We start from the raw sequence: 20,937 nt of genomic DNA, 5'->3' as shown, positions 1-20,937 counted from the left end.
AGGTAACATCTTCATTATGGAAAGATTCATAAAGGAAGACAAAACAATGCTTGTTCTGAAGAGTTTGCCAGCCAAAGAAAAGAAGCAACATAAGTAAATGGCAGAATAGGTATAAAGGGTAAACATCTAATGTACTTTCCTCCACCCTTGACTATTTGAATTACAGACTCTTTTTTCAGCATAGATATAAGGAATGATTTAATCAATGGGAAGATATTCAGTGAGATTCTCTTTTTCAGTACAGAAGACATTTATGTCAGAAGTGAATATGAAGGCCAGCATGCTGAAGTAGCTGACATATACTTATTGACTTTCTGCTGAACACTTTGCCTTTCTTCTTTCTACTCCTCCTTTCAACCTCTGCCCTTCCTGCCCCATCCCACCTGCACCTCCAACTGATATTCCTTTCTCCTCCTCCTCCTCCTCCTCCTAAAAATCAGGGGGAAGGTTAACTAGCCTAGAACTATTTCTAAAAGGTATCCAAGTCATTCTTGGTCTTTGGGACCAGCTTCAAGAAGTGAGATTGTGACAAGTAAAATTTGGCATATTCAATAAATGGAATTTTCAAAGCTACAATTACAGGTTAGTGTATAAATCAAGTGTTGATACATTATTTTATAGAACATAATTTTTCTCTAGTTATGGTTCTAATACTGGAGCAACAATGATGGGCTTCCATATGAATCCAACACCTGCTCGCTTTCTAAGCAAATACTGTATGAAACCTGAATTAAATACTTACGCTTCAGGATATTTCTTTGCTCCAGCTCTTCAGTTGTAGGCCTCTGGCTAAGCCTCCTGTGAGAACAAAGTAAGCAACTGATTTAAAACCAGATCTAAATGACACATTGGGATTTGTAATACAGCTTAAAAAATGTAATTTCTGGAAGTAATTTCCAGGCAGTTATAACAACTGCTTATGTAACCAGAGTGGCCATTTGTTTTAAAAGATTTAGTGTTGTCATTTGAACACATGAATAACTGATACTTGAACAATATTACAGAATTTGTGCTAGCAAATTTATAGTCCTCACAGGTATAATTTTATTAATAAATCCATATACCTTCTTTGTTCCCAAGCACCATCATTATAATCAGTTGAGCAATTGTTAGATTATTCTCAAGTATTTTGAATGAATTTTGATATTTTTGATATTTTGAAGTCTTACTAAAGTTTTTTAAAAAACCAAAACCAACAAAATCCATAAGCTGTTCATTCCTCATTAATTTGTATGTACAATACAATTGGGAGCTTCACCTGAAACCTAATTTTATTTAGTTATCTAAATGTAACAACTGCCATTACAAAAACCCCAAACGGAGATAATAATTTTCTGATTTGTACATGGTTGATGTTGTCTCTGTGTTTACTAAACAAGTCCACTTGTTCACTTGAGGAAAGGAGCAAGAAAAATTTCAGCAGTAAAACTTATTTTGCAGGTGTGTTCAAGACAGGTGTCTGTTCATCAACACTCACACAGTTCACTACAGGCTGTCTTTAGCCTTGTGACACTCATCCAATTCAAATCGCTCTTGGACTTACAGATTTGTCCCAGAGGACTGGCAGGTTTACCACAGGTGACCAGTCCCAGCTGTAGGAAGTCCCAGGTGGGGACCTGACTCAACCCTGACTGAGCTGTGGGAACAGATTTTCCACAGATCTCGATGCTGCCAGGTGCTGACCGCCAGGCCAGGAATTTTTAAGAAACTGGCATCAAACTTGGATGTGATTTTGGGTATGAGTACAGCCCTGATGTACACAGATCTTGTCTCCTGCCACCAAAGCAGAGCTGTGTGCATTGCCTTTCAGCTCTCCAGCAGAACCTCAAAGCAGCTTTTGCAGTTGCAGCCCCCAAGGGAGGACTGACAAGCAGGATGTGATCACCAGAGCTGGGATTTCTTCAGGAAAGTGATGATAACAACTACACCTCTTTATTGGCAGAAGAAAAATGACCCTTGGGCTCTGCACAGTAGATGTATCACTGTTACAGTTCAGTAATGAAACAGCTGCCTTGGCCAGACACCCAGTTCACAGAGCAACTCAGCTCATCTTCTGGGTGTTGATGCAGGGCTGTGTACTCTGTACTGGAGCAGTACCAACAGGACTACCCTGTATCTGGGAATCTCCAAAAAACACAGGACATCCTCCAAATCTGAACAACATTCCTGAGCCAAACAGAAACAAGGACAGGTCTAGCAAAATACAGGCATGCTGTAGTCTATTCTCAGAGACCACAAAAGCCAAAATAAACATGACTTTTTTTTTTTAAACCTGTAAAAGGCAAGTGAATTTTTTTATGCAATGTTCTCAAGTCCAGAAGGAGAAAGTAACATCCATGCCACAGCAGTTTAACAGCTTGAGAAAGACGTGTCTCAGCACTGGGTACAGTAAAACACCAAACATTGACCAGCTCAACTTCTTTTGCTGGAATCATGATAATGAAGGACTTGGAGAGCCAGAGGAAGAGGAGAAGAGTCAGAATGGACAACATGCACAGGCATGCTCTGTGGGTCAGGAACTAGTTCTCTGCCTGAGATAAGTATGCAAGTGGAAGTTCTGCTAACAAATTTGAGAAAGAACCAGAACCACAGCATTGATTGTTGTGGACTCATTCTTACCCTCTTCCTCTTCTTTCCGTTTTTAACCAAAGTACCCAAAACCCCAAAAGCTCTCTGGTTTTGTTTCTTGCAGAACAAAAAATCTATTATTGACAATTTAAAGTTTTGTGAGAAATAAATCCACCATTTTCCAGACAGTTGTACCACAAAGATCCTGCAGTGCACATTGGGTTGCATTTAAAACATGAACCCAGTGTTCTCAATTCTCTTCCTCCATCTCCACCCAGTGAAACCACATTGACCCTGTGACTGATACCTCACAAGCTTTGTTCCAATCTGATGTCTGATTTCCTGCCTCTCCTCTTCGGATGTACGCTGCAAGATGTTTTTGTCTTCTAACTCTTTCTTAGATGGTCTGTTGCCAAGTTTGATAGCAAGAGTATCCCTACGACGAATTTTACTTGCCAAAGAGCCTGAGGAAAGGAGGAGTAGGGTGGATTTAGTTCATTCATGCTCAGGTTACAGACACAAACTCCCAGTAAGAACTTTAATACCTCCCCAAACCTTGTTCCCACATGCAAGAGAGGAATTTTAATTAACATCAAAAGAAAAATTTTAGCTTAGTTCATGAAAATAAAAAACTAAAAGGCTTGGAGGGAATAGCTACCAGCCAAATTGATACAAACATCACTTGTCATCTGTGAAGTGATAGGATAAAAATGACAAATCTACACTAAAATGTCTTTGAAGTCTAATACATTACAGGTCGGCTTATTTATCTACTTAGTATATTTAGCAACCTGCTGCTCATTTTCTTCAGCCTTAAATGGCTTAGTCTCATTCTAGCATCATTTCCCCCATTCTTTCAACTTTTATTTTCAATCAATTACCACTTAGTTCTTTTATAGTGTTTTCCATCTCTAAGTTATTTGTAAACTAAACCAAAAAATACAACTTAGAAAAGTGCTCTGAGTGCCTGTAAAGTAACCTAGGCAGGAACCCCCAGACACTGCAGCAATCTGTTCTGCACAAAACCGACACTGGAGGGACAAGGGCTTTGAAGCTTGGCCAGCATTAGCTTCAGGCAGCTATGGAAGGAAGAGCATTTTTCACAGCCTTTATAGTACTTCCCTTGTCTCTTGACATTCTGACCAAGGTGGGCTACATATGCCTTAGGTTGGCAGATTTTCACTGTGTAAGCAGTTTGGTATGACCACAGGCTCCCAGCTCACTTTTCATAAGACACTGTGCTACTATGTGAACACAAGAACTTTTGGTTTCTATCACTTCAGGTTGTATTCAAACCCAACAAAGAACTATAGGAGACTTCAGCCTCTTGAGCTACCTAGCACTTCACCTTCTCCTGCACCAGTGGCTAAGGAAAAAAACCAAAAAACACATTCATTTTTACTCATGCCACTTTGGTACACTTGGCATTCAAACCTTCTTTGCTGAGCACAGTGAAGCACCTCCTCCAAAAAAGCTGTGAGCAAGACTCTCAAACCATGGTTTGATGGTGATTTCATACTGACATAAAGCCACCCCCGAGGAGGTAGAGGGAGGGCTGCCCTCCTTCATGCTCCTGACAGCCTGCTGCTGCCACCTTCTTTGACCAAGCAAAGGAGAAGCCTTTGGGTGAGCTGGATCAGGGAACCACAAATTCTGTTGAAAATCAGCTCAACAACAGCTGCTCCTACAAAAATAAACATGAACTCTACCCTAAGGAAAAAACAGCTGGGAGAAGGGATTAGGCAGAATGGGTGCAGGACAACTCCTTCAGCACCACAGGGCTTCTGCCCAGTTAAGGTGATGATAAGAGTCATGACCCCAGAAATTTCAAAGCTGTAAAACTTAGATGTAATCTACTGTGATCTGCTCTGCCTGCTAAGGTTGCTCCAATGCTTAAAACATCCTGATCAAAGAGGAATAAGTGACTTTCAGACAGTGAAGCTGCTGACTGATGGGCCTCATCTGTCATCCACCACACCTGTAGCTCCCACAAAGAACTCATGGTGTGGGAAAGCCAAATGAATGGCTTGTGATGCCCTAAGGTCTCCACCTTGTCCCACCCTCATGTCCTCCTGAGCCTGTTCCTCCCACCTCTGCTCTCCTCCTTGCAATGATTGATATGCTCTTCTCAGGCTTCTGTGGTTGAGATGACCCCGAAGTATTAGAAAGTCTTTATTTCCCAGCCTCACGACTGAAGAAGTCGAGATTTGTCAGTTCTGCTTTTCAAGGTTGTTTATTTTTTTCTTATCTATTACATTCTTTCTCTGACCTGCTGGGATCTGTCCAGCAGGTTGGGTTGTGGCACAGCACCTGCCCTTGGGGTCGTCTTAACATTTTATACTACAATCTACGTGTACTTTATTTACAATAATTTTCCAATACCTATCACCTATGTCAATCTGTTTCTACTCTAAACCAATCAAAAAGTGTCACCATCCCAGCAGAAGATGGAGGACAAGAAGAAGGAGAAGAAGGACAGCACAACACGTCCAGATTCCTCCATCTTGCTTCTTGAACCCCCATTTGAAAACCCAAAAATTCTGCTTTTTCAACCCTGTGACAAATTAACTATTATTCTACTCAAACTCTTGTGGCTTGTAAATCTGCAAACAAAGTTGGTAATTTTTTCCATGGACTAAAATCTAAGGCACAGGTGTTTTTGACTCCGTGCCAAGGTCTCTGAGCCCCTTGCCAGGGTCTTGAATCACCCAGGTCAGCCAGAGGAATGTCCTGGGTCCCGACATGCTCTCACCCATGCACAGGCCCCAGCAGGTTTCTGACTGTCATTGCCTGGAAGGAGCAGGACACTCATTTCTCAGTAGTGACAAAATACTAAATCCCCTAAAAGCACTCCCTGCAGCTATTTCTCTCTCTGCCTCACACTGGCACGGGTCAGGCATGCTCACAAAACGCAATCTGCGAACGGCAGCCTGCAGCTCTCTGGGCAGGATGCTTACTTTCAGTACTTGCATTCTCATCATCATCATCATCATCATCATCGTCATCATCTGTGTACAGGATCGGCCCGTCTGAGTCCGAGTCACTGCCATGGCTCTCTCTGCTGCTTTCACTCTCAGGAGGGGCAGCAGCGTCAGAAGCCTCCTCCACTAGCTCAGAGAATGCTTGATCTGGAGCCTCCCCTTCCTGGTCTTCTTTGGTAGCCAAGCTGTTTATTCATGAGCAGATAGGGTGACACATCAATGCAACCAGAAAAAAACACCAATGAGAAGCAATTGAAAAAGCAAGGATGAAAATAAAGGTCTGTTAATCAAAGTAATTACTTTCTAAAAAACATACATATATAAGACATTTTTAACATATGCAGATATGTATATGTATCTATGTATGTGTGTTATGAAAAAGGATGCAAACAATCCCAAATGATGTGTTGTAAAGACTGCATTAAGACAAATCTTAATTGGCTTCTATTTTTTGTGGGGTGGGATCAAGAGAGAGAACAGTTCACAAAGCTGGGGGTGAGAGGAGCAAGTTGGAGAGCAGATGGGACTGCAAAGTTTCCTGTTCTGGAAGCTTAACCCAATTTATTGTAGATACAATCTCATTGCAGTTGAGTTTAAGATGTTCATGCTCATTACTAATGAACTTGGGGATCAACAGGAGATTGCCCTTTACCTTGGGAAAATCTTTACGTAAACGAAGGGTAGAGGAGGGGGAGATGCTGCACTAGAATGTAGAGCTGGCAATAGGTGTACCAGAAAGAATTTAAAGGAAGGTCTCTAGGCTACTGGCATCTAGACTAAAGCCTCCTGGATTTATACAAAAGATGCTGATTTTTCTGGCAGGGAAAAGACAAATTAATAAGCCAGTTTCATTTTTCTGCCAATTATTTTGCTTAAAAAATGTAATTATGACTCTTCTCTTGACCAGTTTTTACAATACCTGAGATTTAGACAAGTTATTAGGCAGTAAAAAACCAAACACCTACTAACTGAAGTGTAAAGAACCCTCATTTTCAAGTGTTCAAGCAAATTCAGCTATTCAATTGAGAACTTTAGCAGTGAGATATTGACATCTACAGAAAAAAAAAGACATCTACAGAAAAGAACCCCCTTATAATTTGGCATAATTTCTTGTTTGCCTTTATGAGAGATAAATAAAAGTGTCACCAGCTTTGAGCTGAACTGCTGACCCCAGTGCCAGCCACACAATGAAGTAAGAGACAGGTCATGAGCAATGACCTTCTGGGGAAACATGAGGTGCTGCAGGTGAAAGGCTTGAAGGCGCTGGGAAGGAACAAACTGTGCTGGGTGCCACACAAACTGTTCCCAGTCAGCAGAAGCAGCAGAAGAGATCCCCACTGCCTACAGTGCAAACAAATGTGGCTTCCTTGGCTGTGGGTCCTATTACTCCCCCAGGATAGCCATACTGTCTCACCTTTCCGTGTGTTCTCCTCCAGCACCTGGAGCGCTGCCTGGGGCTGCACTGCTCAGACTTAGGTCTGTGCCACGCTCGGTCGAGAGCAGAGCCTTTGTGTCCGAGCCAGGTGGCCCTGCCACACAGCTGTCTGACACATCCTGCCCATCTGAGGAGCCAGCAGGCTGGCTAGCTGCAGCAGGAAAAGGAGGTGGAAGTGGAGGTGGAGGAGGGGCAGCGGTGGGAGGAGGGGGCACAACAAGCTTGCTGGACTGGTCCGCTTTGTCCATGTCAAAAATGACTGCGGAAGTTTGCTCAGGCTTGGGTTTTTCTGCCTTCGCTTCCACACTGTCGGCTGTCGCACCTGAGGGGGAAGAAGCAGCCCCGTCTGGTGCTGTTCGTGGGGCTGACTGTTTCCCAGGTTTTTTCTTGCCCCTGGGAGTCCCTGATGTGCCAGATTTGCTGGAAGTCTCCTTAGAGGCTTTGGGATGAGATGATGTGGACGAAGGAGATGGTGATGAAGAAGACTTGGAGACTGGTAGTTTTTTTGCATGAGAGGAACCAGCTAAAACAAGAAAATAAAAGGCATTTTACAGTCTTGCAATGATATGATTTTTGCAGTGTATTTTCTGCATGAATTGACTTGTGCTGGTCTTAAAAAAAAAATACACTTGATACTTCTACAATACCTCATGTAAATGCTTGAGATGGTTGAATGTTGCAGTTCCAATTTCACCTTTGTGTGGGAGACACTAAAATGATGAATACTTGCCCAAGAACAGCAGAGAGGACCAACCTTACAAATAGGTAGGAGTTTGTTTTGAGCATTCTGAATTGGCCTGTTACACCTGGCCTGGACATCTTCTAAGAAGTCCACTACTTAGTCTAAAAATATGTGTAGTGACTTAGCTTAAAAAAAAAAAGCTCCCTGGCAGAGAAAGCTGCCTGACCTTTCCTACTACATGAATTGCTGATCTGATCACTGTGAAAACCTTGTGATTTTCCTTATACTTTTCAATGAACATCTGAAGACTGTTACTGAGTATCAGTCAATTTACCTTTCACAATTATTGCAGCTGGTGTCCCCCTAAGTAATGACAAACAGCAGAGGGGCAGCAAAACAAGGTGTGCCTTGTGTCCAGCTGGCTCTGTCCCCAAAAGAGAGGCAGAAACCACTGCTGTCACTGTGCACAAATGACCTTCAGAAGGGAGGAGGCACTGGAGGCCTCCTGTATGTACTGGAGGCCTTCATCTTACCAGTGAGCACCTCAGGCAGTCTTGAAAATGTAGTGAAACAAGGTTTTGACAGTAGCTGTACAAGCTGGCCAAGCTGGCTGTTTAATCCTGTGATGCTCACCATACTGAAGCATATATGTAAAAAGAATCTCACTAAAGATTTCAGCTAGCCCACATTTCCATGTGCATTCCAGCCACATTTCCAATTGCTGTGTCAATGTCATGCTGTGTCATCACCTGAGATGAGAGCTTCAAACTTCTGACTTCCATTTAAAAAGCAACAAAAATGACAACCATCTAATGGGTCAGTCCTTTTCATCAAAATGCATCTGACTCAAATGCTTCTGCTGTAATTCTAAAAATTCATTAAGTTCCAGAGAACAAATGAAAGCATTATAAAGTTAAATAGCAGCCTTCTGGCTAAGCTTATTGAGTAAAACAGAAAGCTGTGATAGAAATCTGCTGAAGGGCCTACTTTACTTATAAGCATTTAAATAAAAACAACTCCCCAGGAGACTGGGAGAGAATCAAAGTGCAGATACTGGCCATAATAAGTCCATGATATAAAAACAGTTCTCACAGTGAGACTGTTCTCAAAGGAGATGGAAGCTAATTCAAAAGACACTTTACTGTTCTCTTCTGTAGCTGTTATGGTTTAAAAACATTTAGAGAGCTGTGAAGCTTTCAGTGTATCTGAAAAAATTTATAGCAAGTTCAGGCAAATCTCTGTTCCTCTCTGTGCTCCCAGGTGACTGTAAAGGGCACTGTCCTGAATGAACTGATACTGCACTCATCTTCCCACATCAGGTACAAATCACTCAATTTACATGCAAAACAAAATGAAGCAGAAAAATGGCACTGGCAGAAGTTCATAATTACAGCAGAAATAGATGATGGTTCTAACCTGCACATTATTTAACAGAAATCTTACTGAGTAGGTGGATGGTAGAAACAAAAGGCTCTGGTTCTGATCCCCTTCAGAGCAGGCTGGAGGTCAACAGAACCAGTTACATGCTTGCACTTAACAACTGCAGCATAGTACAAATATATGACCACACAGTTGTGACTGGGAAAATGTCAAAACATGTTTCCATTGTAAAAATCCTTACATTATTCTCAGAACTTGCAATTAGATACAGAAACTTAAAAGATTTCTCCCACAGAAAACCCCCCTATGCGTCCACACGGGTCAAAAGTGCTATTGCTGCTGTTGTTTTTGACTGGGCTGGCTGACAATTTTCTGTCATGCCTCTTTTTCAGTAGAAGATTTGAATTCTGATTAAATGAAAAATTTAATGGCTGTTGTTTGCCTTTTGGCATACATCCATACCTCCATTTAAGTCCCATTCTTCCAGTTCCACTATTTCAGTATGGAAACTTGCTGTGCTGCCCTCAGGAGAGCCACGGCTCATTGTTACTCATATTCCTCTCCTCCCTCATGGGACTTGATCACTGGCTGCATCATGTGTTCACTTTCATGGGGATCTGACAAACCTCTTGTACTGACACTGTTCCAAACCAGCTCTGCTTATTAAGTACCGTCCCACTTTGAATGAACACAATATATTTTTAAATTTGGAAGAAATTACCAGTAGAATAAGGAATAAATGTTGATATGTTTTACATCTGTATGGTCTGCAAGCACTGGCTGACATTTCAGCAAGGCTAATAGAAGACAAATCTGGAACCTGAATGTATTTTAGTCTAAAAAGTCAGATACCTGACAGCTTGTTACCAACCACTGTTTTAAACAGTTCTTTATGTGATGGATTGCTTTATTTCTGAAAGGTCTGCTGTTACAAGGCTGCTTCACCTAGGAAGAGCTGAGTTTCCCAGCTGCATGTGAAATACAAGCAGCAAATTCTGGATTTTCAAAATGTTTATTCTTGTAGTCGTCTGATGTAGTAGGGACAGTTAATACCAAGTTAATGGATATTTTATGGCAAAGTTATTATTGTAATTCTAGAAGTCTTACAATGTTTTCAAACTGTCCTCTTCTGTATGTTTCAAATACAAAATGTGCCAAAATGTACAAGCTGTGAAGAGAAATACTTGCAGAGAAAACTGGAGGGACTGGAGGGCTTTGAAAGACAGAGAGAGATTGAAAGCACAGGGCTTGTATAAGTTTGCCAATACATATATGGAGCCCATTCATCACAATACTGCTTGCGTTCAAATTGTGTGGATGTTTTAATTTTGGTCATTGTTTACACTGCAACCATTCAAACTCAAAATTAGTACCTTAAGAGCATCCACCTATAATCTTCAATCTTGCATCACTGCTGAATTTTGATCTAATAGTGTGGTGATAAACACATGCTATGTGCCTGATGAGTGATATTTTCCATTTCCAGTATGTACTTAGAATCACAGCACCCGAGGGAAGCCTGGTCATTTCTAATGGTTGTCATTATTTTGGTCAGCTAATCCAACTACTATTGAATAATCTTTTAAGATGCTTCAATGGTTTTATTCTTAACTTCTTTGTGATCTTGTCATATTGTCAAATTAACTGGAACAGTTGATACTTCCAGTAGAAAGTTACAGCAATATCAAATTAGTTTTATTCAAGGGTAACTTGTGCTTGGTTTCAGAAGTCAGCTTCTATCCTGCTTATTCTTGAGCTGTTTCTCTGGGTAATTTTTTTGCCAGCTGTCACACTTGAACTGGGAATTCAGTGCTGTCTCTGCTGTGCTCGGTGTTGTATATAGGTTCACTCAACAGCGAGGGGGTCTGTGTATTCTCTGGGGTGTTTGTGGCCAGCAGAACCAGAGCCCAGCAGGAAGCTCTCTACAAACACCCACGGCATGCTCCTCAGTAACACTGCTCTGTCCAAAGGCACAAGTCACCAAGCCAAGCAGCCCCATGCACATGCACCCACGGCAGCTGCACTGCTGGGCAGTACTCACCAGCTTCTCGATTTGCACTGGCACCTGTTGGCTTGGGTGGTGGGAGAGGAGGCTGCTTAGCAGGAGCCTTTCCCTTTTTTTTAGCATGAGGTGCTTCGTTACCCTTATGGCTGCTGGCGGTGGAAGCGGCAATGGCATTTTTTGGTGGTAGCGGAGCTTTTTTAGGTTTAGGCTTAGGCTTAGGTAGTGGTGGAGCATGCGATGTTGGAATTTCTGGGCAGGGACCAGTGCTCTCTATGGGTAAGAAAGTGAACAGAAGCCAACTGACACAGACATACACCACGTAAATCCAACAGCAAGCTTCACAACAGTGACTACTTCTGCTGCTTGAGCTCTTGGGAATCAGGAGAGACTTCATCTTCTGCCTCTTAAGGCAGTATTACCTCAGAAGAAAGTTACTGTTCACCTCAACCCAGGATCTTCTCATGGAAAATATTTACCTGGAACTCTGTTCAGACTCATCTATTCTAGACCTCCAAGGATCTGCCTTTACATTCAGTATCCCAAATTAAAGTGCTGGCTTAAAACTAAATGAGGGAATGCTATTTACTTCTCTAACAAATCTCCTCAGCTTCTTTTCAAGCCTAGCCACCCTAAGATCAACAGTTTGTAAAAGTCAGATTCATGTGAACCTGAATGTGAACAGGGCCGTTCTCCCACCCACAGGCTTGCATATGGCTATGCAGTGGAAATTTTCCCAGTTTTCCCCTGGAGCAATTCATTCTTCTGAGCTGCATATTGTTTGCTCATAGCAGCTTTATTTTGGGGAACTTCCTCAGAGTATTTTTACTCTTCAGAAACAAATGAAGCTAAATAAGATAGGTTATCATTTGGCATGGAAAGGCTCTCCCCTCCTGCAGGTTCTTTGTTACACAACTGCACTTTCAAGAGTCTAGAGTTCATTAGTCAGCAGGAATTTGGTCTTTATCTAAATTGTGCTTTGCAATAGGAATGGCTCTGCAGAGTGAAAGAGGTAGCACTGAGGACCCAATAGCCACAATCTGCATTTCAGGATTTGGACTTTCTTCAGGCTAGTTCTGTAGATTACATGACTAGTGGTGGAGGGAGTAAAAGTTCCTGAGTGCATCTTTTGGCTTAGTTTCTTCCAAAAAAAACCCCCTGGTTTGTTTGTAGCCTGCAAACCAAAGAAGGGTAAGTGGGGATGACCAGGAAATTAATTTAAAAAGTGCATACCTAATGCCAGTTGTAATGTTAATGTAGGTGAGCCATTTAAAGTCAATGTATGATTTTGCAACATGATCACTACGGCTGTAAAACTTGGTGCTCCCAGGTGGAAGAGCTGAAGTTCCCAGATGGGAATTTTATCTATTCAACCAAACCAATTCTATGCCCATTTTGTCTCAAGATAACCTTCCCAAACCTTTCTGAAACTGAGTATTATAGAAGAAAGAGCATTCCATCAGAATCATATAGGCTTTGTTTGCATGTTACTGAAAACTTGATTGGGGAAGAAAGGACACAAACTAATACTGAAAAGACTTTTAACAGTCTCTTCTATCACTCAAGAGAAAACCATTTCATTTCTTCCATTATGTTCCTATTAGAGCCTCACTCTTAACACACATTAAATGGACATTCTCATCTCTCTTCTTTCCCATGTTAAAGATTCCCAAGAGATAAGCAACACATTTTAATTTTAAGATTAGTAGATGAAAAAACAAATAATGTGCTAGACAACAAAGACATTCTTCCTCTCAGAAACAAAGCCTTTCCAGCCTCTAGCTTAAGGCTTGTTAACATGAACCTAATGCATCACCTGCAGTTATTATTAGCAACATGCACACATGTGTCTTCATGAGCTGAAGGAATTAACTGTCCCGTGTCTTCCTCCTTTATTTCCAGACTATTATAAACTAATATGCTTTTGCTAAAGCTTTGAAAGTACCATCTCATAGAAACCTTTTAAAACTTTCAAACAGATTTTTTTGAGTACAGATTCTTGTACCATCTCTTTGTTTTCCATAGAAAGACTTTGGATGGAGAAAGAAACATCCTTATTTGTTACATTTTGACCTCCTTTTACAGCAAAAGGGTATCCTTGTGAAATTCTACCTACCTTCATTCAAAGTTGAAATGGTGATATAATTCTGAAAAAGCAGGACATTTTAAAATTTGAAGTCCATTAATAATAAACAGGGCAAGAGAAGATATGATTTTGTATTTTGAAGATCCTGAAGGACATGATGATCAGAAATAATATAAGTGTAAACAATTCCTTGCTATATGTATTAACTAAAGATCCATAATGCTAAAATTTTATTTACTATTAAGAAAGAATTTAAAACTTTTTTACTTATATACCATTACTGTGTTTTGTTTCAGTTCATTAGTAGAGAAAATGTTAAAAAAAGAATGATAACCTAGAAAAACTAATACAGCATTCACCATATTCCAAAGTAATACAGTCAATCTACACTAAACTATATAACTGATTAAATAATGTACATCAGAATTTATCTTTCGAATCAGGAAAAAAGATACAAAATAAAATATAAGGCTAAGGTTTTATTTAGTTGCAAATAAACACATCCTAGTGACAACCTATAATTTTCAATTTTTCTGTAGACAAGTAACTAAAAACTATAAATGAAAAGCAAAACTGTAGCAGTTATTTACATCAAAGTTCTTGCTTGCAGACTTCATCTGTGATTAAAAACTGGCAGTTTATATAGCATTTATTTTAACAGAAATGCCTTGCCATTACTGGAACCCTACCTTTATCTAAGACAGCTCTTTTCATAGTGTTATGTACCTCATTCCAAAGATTGGCAGACTCCTGCACAACTGCATTCTACTTGCTCAGATAGTTACACCTCTCATCCAATCTTGACTGCCCCTTGATTACAGCAAACCTTCTTCTTACTCACAGCCAGGAGGAAATCTGTGGTGAAGATTATTGTCTTTGACCATATTGTTCCTCCTGGCATCTTATTAGCTTTGTTGCTTTTATCTTTGTAAGCTTCATTGTTTTATCTCACTGTCAGTCTGATTTTGCCCATGGTACAGTTTCCCATTTACTTGAGACAGAGATTTCCAGTTCCTACCTGACCAGTCCATTATATCAGCTTTTGACAGTGACAAGCCAAGTTTGAAGCAGATGCTTTTCATTGCTTTTCCTCTGCTGACCCTCAGGCTTTGTGAATATTCACTGACTGTCCTCCCTTAAACTCCCCTCTGCGATGGTGCCAAAGCTGACAATATTTAGGCTGCCATTATTGTGCTTTTTATCCTGGTCTGGTGTCCTCTTGTTTTCCAGTGCCTAATCATAATGTCCTTTCTTTTACTGCATGTCTATTGGAAAATTCTTGTGGTTTTCTGCATCTATGTAAGATGCTATAATAAATGTCTGGTATATACAGTAACACTGTAGTAATACAAATAACTAATAACTGCAACAGGGGCTTGATCTTGAACAGTGACAGAGATGGTCTGATGTCTGTAAATGGCTACAGATACAATTATGTTGTAATTGTACCTCCCTAACATGATTCTGCTTGAACATGGACCCTTGCTCTTCATGCCTGCTCTTTCTTTTGCCTAAACAAGGAGGCATCTGAATCAGTTCAGACCCATCTATTTGTTCAAACCAATCCCCCAGATACCTCAGTGCCAGCTGCAATACACTCATATTGCTGTTGTTTTTCATAATTTAGACATCTGTTCATCAAGAACTGACCTTTTAACAAAAAGTCTCTGAAACATATCAGATAGGAATATCTTTTATCCACTGCTGCCTTGATGGAAATATCTGCTGTAAAAGCAACTTGCTTATAAATTACATCTTTAACAGGAAAGCAAATGTTAATATCTCATTAAGCATTTGGATTGATGATGTGTTTATAATAAATTTTCCAAATGCCAGATTTTCAACAAACCTCACTTTCAGACCAGATTTTCCTGTTTCCAGAAATTGTGATTGGGGCCAGACTCTTAACAAAGCTCTGTTCTGAGGTAAACACCTAAATGATGGTCAGAATTACAAATTACTCACTATACAACAGATCTTGTGGGGAATTGTCAAATCTGAAAGATTTTCAGAGAGATGCCAGTGTGTCACATGCACTAGAAAATCAGATTACTTATTTTTCAAACTAAAAGTGGGACCTTTTGCAAATTCTGGACCAAACGAACCTATAAAAATGCTGGGCATACTTTCAGAGGGTAGGTTGTAATACATTGTAATTGTTATACAACAATTTTTTCTTTACTTCTGTGAACTTCTAAGGAACAGTGGGCCAGAGCTTTTCTACCTGAGGCTTTTGTCCTACAGCACAGGTATTTTTGTTTGTACAACTTGTGCAGTGTCATGGAGCTACCTCAGAGAAAAGCAGCAGTGCTGCAGCACCAGTGTATGATCTCCATCAAGTGCAAAGCACCCTCCTCCTGGAGGATGAACACAACACATTGGAGAAACACTATGTAAAATGAAAGCTGGAAATAATGTATGTTTGTTGTCTTCTGCAGGATGACTCCCTGCACAATGAAACTCTGTAAGAGTTTTGCAGATCATGAGTTTCCTTTCCAGACTATGCAGAGAACTACATTTTGATTAATCAAAATCCAGGAAGCTGTCAGTCAGGAACATGGGACACAGGACAAGACAAGCTGTCTTTTGTCACTTTTTTGGACTCATTGATTGTGCTCATGCAGGTGGTCAACTCAGACAAATCCTTTCAAAAACTTCAGATTTAACCAGCTCCATTTTTTGTTCCTGCTATTACTAATAAAATTCTGTTCAAGAAAAGACCCATTCAAATTGTTAGAAAGCTTCCTTTAATTTCTACTCTAACTGTATTTCAAGGCAGTTTTTATTCCTTTCTACCTGTGCCAGCATTGTCCTTTAGCCATGCTCTCTCCTGGCTGTTTACCAACTTGCAACATTCATCTAATGCACTCAGGCTCTCTCGGGCTGGGCTCTGTTTTGCTACCCTGAACCAGGACAGCTGTCTCCCAATGCTGTTTGCACTCTCTCTGCAGTTTTGAATTCATCTTTCTTGAAGATGGATAAGCAGATCTGCACATCTGCAGACTTCTAGATCTTACTGACTCCATAATTTCAACAACACCAAGTGCAAGAGGCCTTATAACAGAGACAGGGTAGAGGGGGAGGGACAGGTGTAACATGTAACAGGAGAGGGGAGAAAGGGACAGGTGTAACATCTCACCTAAAGCAACCACATTCATGTGTTTTGCATTAGTTTCAAGATAAAAAAGGCTAAAAAAAAACCCCTATCATTCTACATTTTTAATTTCTCAATCTTTGTGTAAGAAGTAAGCTGCTAAAAAAGAGAGAATGCCTAAGACATATTCATCTGATCTGTGAGAATCTTGGAAGGTGGAAGGCATGTAGGCTTCTACATTCTCTTATACTATCTGTAAAGATATACACAAATAATTGAATAGTTAGTTTCTAAAAAAAAGTATTTGGACAACCTTAATTCTGGAGCCACACTAGGATATGTTTCCTATAAAAGAAAAAAACTGAAACAAATAAATCAGCTTTACAAGTCAGGAGCTTTCTTCAGGCACTCAGTTTTTTGGGTGAAAGCTTGTGCCTCTCTCATCACTCTACCAGCATGAGCCAGCCCTGCTGACTTAGTGGACAGGCTCTGGCCAAACACAGCTTTATCTAGAGTAGCTTTCCTTTTAAGAATACTTGGATTCAGCCACATTTACATAGTTCAGGTGATGAATTGAAGATATACTATTCTTAGAAGAACTGGTTTTACCCAGCAAATAGCTCAGCTGGAGTGAGATGCTTAGGGAGCCAGGCAAAAAAGCCCACAGCCTTTTATGTATGCTGCTCATATCAATGATCTACAGAGCTCAGGAGTGCAGGAAGCCAGCTAGGCACACAAGAGGGATGAAAGTCTGCCTAGTTTCTCACAGTGACTGGTTTGCAGGTTTAATCTTCTGAGACAAAGCAGGCTCTTGTCTGAGACCCTGGAAGATGAGGGTTACTACTTTATATTCAAACAGGTTTTGTTCTGCTTTGGGGAAATACAGAAAAGACCTCTGAGAAAAGGAACCTTGAAAGTTAGACCTTGAAGAACATTCCTTGGTAGACAAACTAAGGCATTAGAGAGCAGCTATGCATGGTTGTAAGACCAGAGTTTGTGCCTCCAACTTTCTTTTCCTTGGCTACCCATAAGAAGCCTTTTCTTTGCCCATAAGAGAAAATAAAATTTAATGGCAGATTTAAGGAGAGCAGACAAAATATAGAGGAAAGAACCTGTAAACCCAACATACTAAGGCCTGGAACCGTTTCCAGCTCTCATATGAGACTTAACCTCTTGGGGAAAAAATATGCACATGTAGCCCAACAATTCATTTGGAAACAGGACTAAAAACTGTTTCCTTTATTCATGCTTACTTCAGACATGAGGAAACCTGAGAAGATTGATCTCCTGCAAACGTCCCAGGAACATTCCAGAAGCTTATGCCCTGTATCACCCACAGCACCTGTAACAGAGCTCTGGCTTTTTTTTTTCTGCAATGCAATTATTTATCAAAGCAGCACCTAACACACCTGACTGATGGTATGCAAAACAGAACTTCTTACTGTTTTTCCAGGCAGTATCTTGCTGATGGTTACTGAGCCTTTCACTTCTTCAAGCCCAAGCTAACTATGAAATCTGGAACTATCTGCAAGAATCATTAAAAGATTTAGCTTGCTCTGACAAAAATGAGTAAGACCAAAGTTTACAAACTGAACTCAGATACAAATAAGGGGTTCCCTCGTGCACCTCTGTTCCAGACATCTTGGGAGGGTTGGAAGGAGAAAAACATCTCTGACACAGTACCTGGAGGCTTTACTATGTGCAGCAGGCATGCTGCATCACCACACCAGGTCCTGATATCCAGGGAGGCAAACAGAGACAATTTTCACACCTATTCTGCTGATGTGGCTCTTGATCTTGTCCAACACTGTTGTAGGGGGCAGGAAGCAGAGATCCCCTTCCTTGGATCCCCTTTGCAATACTCAGACCCCACCTGGAATGTGGAGCTTTGGGCACTGCTGGCGATCCCGTATCCTTGCAAGGCTCACAGATAAAATAGTTATAGTTTAGCTCTTTATTTTCTGCAGAAGATGCTAGTGACTTTCCTTAGTCAAAACAATAGAATTCAGAAGTCAACCCAGTGCAAGCGCAACATGAATAAAGGATCTCAGAAAAAGATTTATCTGATTTTTCAATAGCAAGGCTTTATCCATCAATCAATTAATAGCTGCTTTATGTTAAACTGTCACTTGTTTCTAATCATCCCGCCATAAAGAAGAAATTTTCTTTTAAACACCCTGCTTGTATGACTGTCATCATTACTACAAAGAGTAACAGTTACACTATTAAATTGCCCAAGAGAATTTTTCACCACATATAAAAGGCAACTGTGAGCTGATAGGCAGCAGATGGGTACACAGCTTATGGGACTGCCTGGCAGCAAGGGGAGCAGCTTTCAGGGGCTGTCTTCTTCACTTGCTTCTGCTTTACTCAATTTATATGCATGGCTGAGTCTATTGCTTGCCGTGTGGATACTGTATTTCCATAACTCATGCTGAAAAAACTTTCCTCCTTTAACTTGTTTTAACTCCTAATATATTCCACATTCTACAACCTGTTGCTGCTAGCTCTCACCATACTATCACAACGTGCCTGTACCATGTGCTCTTTTTAAGCTTTTGGCTGCTGCAGTCATCACATTTTATGAGAAGACCATTTTCAAGACCCAGTTGAACAAGAGGGCAAATAAAGACCACCACCATTTCTTAAGAGCATTTTAAAATAACAAGGCTGAGACGCATTTTTTGGCAAACTTTGATTCATTGGGAGTTGGAAATGCAACACAACACCGTGCTACTAAGCATCAGGAATTAATCCTGTCTTTGGGTCTTACAAATGTGGCAGGTGCACACATCTTCCTTCAAAATTTACACCTGACTTCATGACTTTAGAAGCCTCACATTAGCCTCACTGAAGATGAACCTCTTGCAGCTATTACTCCTGACTGTCAGCTAGTGTTCAATCCACCTATCTCAGTTCTCATGATGGAGGGTTGTGATCTGAAGCACCAGCACATCTTTTGGTCTTAGGAGAAGACAGTGAGCTGAGTATTCCTGCTTCAGCTCTGATTTTGATGCTCTGATGAGATTTCCTAAGTGAGCATTAGCAAACCTCCACTCTGCAGCTGTTGATTCCTTGCTCTGCCAGCAGGTGTGGGTGTAATGCAAACCTACTGCATCTGCCATAAAAGAATCACTCAGGATTAATCTGTCAGGTGAGATTCTGTGGGCCTTACTCTTCCACTGAGTTCAGCAGGCTGGCTCACCTGCTTGCCTAGTGTGCTATAAATAAAGAATAACTGAAGTGTGTTCACCATGACCGTGGGGTGGCTTGTACTGGGTTTACAAAGTGTAACACTTTCTGATGCGTGGAATTGATCCTTAACACCTTTTGTGGGGAGAGTATTCTCTGCAATAAATCTACCTCCTTTTGTTTCAGGGGACTCAAGATGTTAACTCATAGCAGAACTTCACGTTTAGGTGCAAGAGGAAAGTATACTTTCAGGGGTTTGCATCTTCTGGATGCTCATATTGAGATTCAGTGAAACCTAGAATACCAGTTTTGCTAATTTTTTGGTTTTTCTTCTCCTTCCTCCATATAGTCTTAGTTTTCTGAGAGGGACTGGAGTGATAGCTATACTTTCTTTTGTACTGAATCTACTCCTGTACAGCAATCATTTTTAATTTCTCCCCATAAGGTCAAAACAATATATAGAGTGCAGAGTCTAATAAGATGTTGAAATAGATATTGGACCTCTCCTGCTTCACTGGAGTTATACATTCTGCAAAGTCAGCTAGAGGGGATTTCAGCATGGTTAGAAATGTGTATTTCTAAAATAATAAACTGTACCTTAGGAAAACTTCCAAGTCCTGACAGTTCCAAAAGGCTGTACTTAGTGATGCATAAAATAATAAGTGGTCTGATCTAACCCCAAAGTTAAAGGGTTAGAACCATTTTAAAGTAGTTTTCCATGGCTTTTATAACTCTTTTCCCCTGACCCAATACACAACTAGTTCTAGTTGGCACCAAAAGAAAGATGTATTTAAATGTCATGACAAAGGCTAATCTTGTATTTCTGCCTTGTTGGGAGACAGGAAGTACTAGAAATCTCATAAGATTCTCCTTGCACATCTATCCACTTTTTAAATAGTCAAGTCATTTACGTAGCTCTGAGAAGAATTCAAATTTTTCTGTTAGCTGAACTGACCCTCTCAACCTCCAGAGGATCATTCATCACTAGGTAGAGTTTAATAGAAGACATTGGAAAGACTGTTCTGTCCTGCCTCCATGGCTTCAGCCAGCCATGAAGGTCTTGATCTTTTGTATCTTCTCTTTCTGCTAGGAAAATCCAATAAATGAAATACTAGTTAAGAACACTTTTAGACAGTGGAAAGAAGTGGTGCATTATTCAAGATGGTAGAGAAAGAAAATAAAATCGGTTCAAATCCTGTGATACCACAATAATCTTTACATTTTCTTTATGAGTCAAACTCAGGTAGATCTGAGTAAAGGTAGCAAAATTAAGATGGACACTGGAACTGCTAAATATTTACCAGTATTTACTAAAATTCATCTATAGAAAACCCTATAAAGTGCATTTTCCATAAATGGCCTAGTTTCTGTTTGCAGTAGTGACACAGCCCCTTGAATGTTTGTGAAGTGCTGGACTGCAAGTGTTTAAGAGTCCATGAAAACCAATTGGAATGACTTGCTGAACTTACTTTCAAAATTATAGATGGTTTTCAAGTGACTTAAACACTTTTGAACAT

General features: G+C 40.5%; 1 protein-coding gene across 4 annotated transcripts in view; it reads right to left on the bottom strand.

Moving 5' to 3' along the window:
- PHACTR2 (phosphatase and actin regulator 2) overlaps positions 1 to 20,937 on the bottom strand; it is a 104,295-nt gene that overhangs the window by 14,274 nt on the left and 69,084 nt on the right. For 3 of the 4 annotated variants that reach the window (XM_066546906.1, XM_066546905.1, XM_066546907.1), the window contains 5 exons: positions 11,088 to 11,321; positions 6,964 to 7,507; positions 5,526 to 5,734; positions 2,876 to 3,032; positions 743 to 798 (listed from right to left, as the gene is read on the bottom strand). In XM_066546906.1, coding sequence (XP_066403003.1) covers positions 743 to 798; positions 2,876 to 3,032; positions 5,526 to 5,734; positions 6,964 to 7,507; positions 11,088 to 11,321 — 1,200 coding nt within the window. The remainder of the gene's footprint in view (positions 1 to 742; positions 799 to 2,875; positions 3,033 to 5,525; positions 5,735 to 6,963; positions 7,508 to 11,087; positions 11,322 to 20,937) is intronic. The other variant, XM_066546908.1, reaches the window with a different exon arrangement.

Source organism: Molothrus aeneus, chromosome 3 (assembly GCF_037042795.1).
Source record: "Molothrus aeneus isolate 106 chromosome 3, BPBGC_Maene_1.0, whole genome shotgun sequence".
NCBI lineage: Eukaryota > Metazoa > Chordata > Aves > Passeriformes > Icteridae > Molothrus > Molothrus aeneus.
The sequence above is the reverse complement of the archived record's forward strand: the minus strand, read 5'-3'. Positions and strand labels throughout refer to the sequence as shown.